The following is a 4,003-nucleotide window of genomic DNA, read 5'->3' as shown; positions in this document are numbered from 1 at the left end:
GGGTGGGGGTGGGTACAGGTTTACAGGGTACACCCCTTGGTTGGGTGAGGATGCATGGACAGGATGATAACTATGCCAACGAAATGATGGATGATGGAATGAATGTAAAGCTGATGTTCTCCCATGTAAACTATCACACAATTGACAATAAAACATTAAAAAAAAAAAAAAGGAATCCAGCCAATTATTGTATGTTGTTCTTGTACCCTGTCATTTTGCTGAATCTTTCAATAAATTCCAATAATTTTCTTGCTGAGTCTTCCTGCTTCAGGATTTTTCAATAGTATATCACCAGGCATTTTGTGAGGCACCTCTGGTGGACTCGAATTTCCAATCTTTTGTTTAACTTCTAAATGGTCTTTCATTTAGCTGCTGACTCCATTAACTGTTTATACCACCCAGGAATTCCTGGGCATTGTATTATTGTCTGGAATGGATGTTATTTCTTCTACTAAATCTTTCCATGTCAGGACTCATGTCTTAGGTTTTGTTCACCCTTAGAATCTAGTATGCTGTTTGAAACACCGAAGGCATTTAATAAACTTTAATCTACTGTTAAGTACTTGATAAGAAAATACCAGAAACTCAGAATAACAAATTGGGAAAGGATTGTAGGATGTCCAATTATCTCATTTTAGAGGTAAAGGAACAGAAATCCAGTGAGATTAGCACTGATCAGTATCAGTAGGGGGAATCACAATAAGATGCCATTCCCCACATTCCTTCCTACAGGAACTTGGTTATAAAAGAAATAAGGTTGTCCCTCCTCAAGTTATTGGTACAAAATTAAGGAGGCAGAGTATCTTTCAGTCCCAGCAACTTGAAAGAAATGGAAACTTAAATTAGTTGTCTTCACATAATATCACATTTGAATATACTATCAACTCTCCGGAGCTCTGGTAGCATAGTGGTTACGAATCGGGCTATGAACCGCAAGGTCAGCAGTTTGAAACTACCAGCTGTTCCGAGGGAGAAATATGAGGCTTTCTGCTCCCGTAAAGATTTACAGCCTCAGAAATCCTGTACAGGGTCACTATGAGTCGGCACCGACTCCACAGCACATGACAACAACAACATCAACTCTCAACAGGAGTACATGACTCATGGAAACAATTAAAAAAACAAAAATGGATATTTTTCTCACCTTGATACAAAGAGAAAAAACAGACTTATTCATTCTGTAATATTCTTTTTTGTTGTTAGCTGCCATCAAATCAACCCCCAACTCATGGTAACCCTATGCCCAACGGAACAAAGCACTGCCCAGTCTTACACCATCCCTAAGATTGTTTGTAGTGTTCATTGGTTAATTTTCGGAAACAAATCATCAGACATTCTTCCTATTTCATCTTAGTCTACAAACTCTGTTAAACCCTGTTTAGCACCATAGCAACAACACACATACATCCGATGACAGACAGGTAGGTGGTGGCTATGCATAAGGCACATTGACTGGGAATCAAACCTGGGTTTTATTTAATAAATAATTATATGGAGGCCTTTGAATAGTTCTTATAGTGGCACAGATTTTTTTAGAACATAGTTCCTGCCCATAAGGAACTTACAATTATAGATGCATTTGTTAATTTATCCATTTAGCAAACATCTAGAAAGCACCTATTCTAGACCAAATATTGTGCTAAGTGCTATAGATAGTGCTAGTTGATGATACTAATATGTAAATCCAATTTCACAGTATAATGTAATAAGTACAAAGGATAAAGGCAGAATGAAAAACATACCACACTTGCTGATTATCTAGTATTTGCTAGACACTCTGCTAGAAATTTAGCACAGTGTCCAGCAAATAGAATTTAGTAGCTTTTAAGTTTTTTAATTCTCCATTTTATAAGTGAAAAAAACTGAGTATCTGAGATTAACTGATTTTCCAAAGTCACATAGGTAGTAACTGAGAGATCTGGGATTTGAAACCATGTTCTATTACTCTAGGTGTGGACAAACTCTGGCCTGTGGACCAAATTCTGCCCACCACCTGCTGTTTTTGTATGACTCTCAATCTAAGATTGTATTTTTATATTTTTAAATGTTGTAAAATATCAAAATAAAAATATTTTTGACAAAATGAAATTATATGAAATTCAAGTTTCTGTATCTATAAATAAAGTTTTATTGAAACACAATCATCTTAATTCATTTACATATTGTCTATGGCTGCTTTTATGCTACAAGTAGTTGTGAAACAGGACGTGATCATCAATGCCTAAAGTATTTTCTGCCTGTCCTTTCATATAAAAAAAAGTAAATAGAGAGAAACACTGTAAACTGATGATATATAGCGGGGATAATAATCAATGTAATGAAACAAGCTATATGAATGGTTGAATGTAAAGCTGATGATGTGCCCTGTAAACTTTCACTCAATGCAAAATAAAAACATTTAATTAAAAAAAAGTAAACATGCAGACTGAAGTCAACTGTGTCCAGAAATAAAGATGTGCTGTCATTAAAGTGGGGTCTTGAAGTTTAGAGGTTCCTTTAAGGGCAGAGAAAGCAGGAAAGATATCCCAGGCAGAGAGAAGATAGGTAAAATAATGACATGTTTTGGGAAGGAGAAATAGTTCTGTGTGACTGAAACATACAATAAAGGGACAGAAAATGAAGCTGGTGAGAAGGGATGGATTTTATTTGTAGAATAAGTGATGGTGAGCCCCTAATGTTCATTAAGATGTAAAATCATTTAGATGTGTGTGCCAGAAAATATAATCACTGTTACCTGCTCATTGTAAATTTCCAGCATGCTGAATGTAACCTGTGTAGAGAAGAACATACAGTAAATAATGGTTCTCTTGGGGAAAAAAAATCACCTTTGAAAAAATATAGTGATACAGAAACAACATAAATGTCCAGCAAAGGGAAAAGCTAAAATTTAATATAATACAGTTCTATTTCACATGCAACATCAGGTTATCAAATAATTTAATAATTTTAGTGATATGAAAGATGTTCTCAATATAAATTAAAAACAGATACAAAGTAGTATGTGAGTGCGTATATGTGTGAGCGAATGTGTGTGTGTCTCAATTGGGAACAGAAAAAGTTTGCTATTTATTGCTCACCTATCAACACAAATGTATGTAGAAATGAGTCATTCACAAAAGACTGGTCTTGATTGTAGTTTTGGAACATTGCTACCCAATTTTACATCTTCTAGGTAGGAGCTTAGGGAGTCTTTGCTGAGGAAATTGAATGGCTCTAGTCAGAAAAGGTCTTAAGACACTGGAATTTTGCCAATATAAAAAAAGGTAGATTGTCTGTTGATAACACTGTAGTGAGTCTTGTCAGTCAAGCCTCATGTCAACAAGATTCCAGCTAATTCCAAGTGTTGTTGTAGAGGGCTTTGGAATTAACTTTTTATTCATAGCCATCCTATGTGGCAGAGTACAACTGCCCTATAATGTTTCCTAGGCTGTAATCTCTATGGAAAGGAGCTCTGATATCTTAGTGGTTATGACTCGGACTGCAAACTGCAAAGTCAGCAGTTCGAAACTACCAGCTGTTCTGTGGGAGAAAGATGAGGTTTTCTGCTCCCATAAAAATTTACACTGAGTCCCATCCAGAACCTTATGAGGTGGGACATTCCCACTAGAAAGGACAAGCAGACTGGAACAGCTACAGTGACAGAAGATACATCTTCAAAGAAAGATCATCAGGAAAAACCCTAAACAAACATGTCAGCATGACTGGTTACTACAAGAATAATCAAGCTGTTTGCCAGGAAGACATCAAGGCTAGCAATCAAGTGTCTTCAGGACAAACTCCCCTCTAAGACTGAAACTCAAGGGAACACACAAACAAGCATGTAAGCTTGCTGGCTACCACATTGGTCTACTGGTGAGTGGAAGAGGGGGAAAGGCATCAATGAAGAAATGGGCTGAGTTCAACCCCAGTCCATTGAATCCCATTGACCTGGATATGAGAGAGAGAAGAGGAAGGGCTAGTTGGTTCAAAGTGTGGTGAGATCAAAGGACACTTGAGCCCATGG

The 4,003-nt window shown here is 36.7% G+C and overlaps 1 protein-coding gene across 1 annotated transcript in view; it reads right to left on the bottom strand.

Annotated features, from left to right (window-relative positions):
- The window catches only part of KIF28P, a 204,065-nt gene that overhangs the window by 97,300 nt on the left and 102,762 nt on the right, over positions 1-4,003 (bottom strand). The window contains exon 6 of the mRNA XM_006871283.1: positions 2,735-2,770. Within this exon, the coding sequence (XP_006871345.1) occupies positions 2,735-2,770 (36 nt within the window). The remainder of the gene's footprint in view (positions 1-2,734; positions 2,771-4,003) is intronic.

The sequence above is a fragment of the Chrysochloris asiatica genome, unplaced genomic scaffold (genome assembly GCF_000296735.1).
Source record: "Chrysochloris asiatica unplaced genomic scaffold, ChrAsi1.0 scaffold00165, whole genome shotgun sequence".
Taxonomy (NCBI): domain Eukaryota; kingdom Metazoa; phylum Chordata; class Mammalia; order Afrosoricida; family Chrysochloridae; genus Chrysochloris; species Chrysochloris asiatica.
The sequence above is the reverse complement of the archived record's forward strand: the minus strand, read 5'-3'. Positions and strand labels throughout refer to the sequence as shown.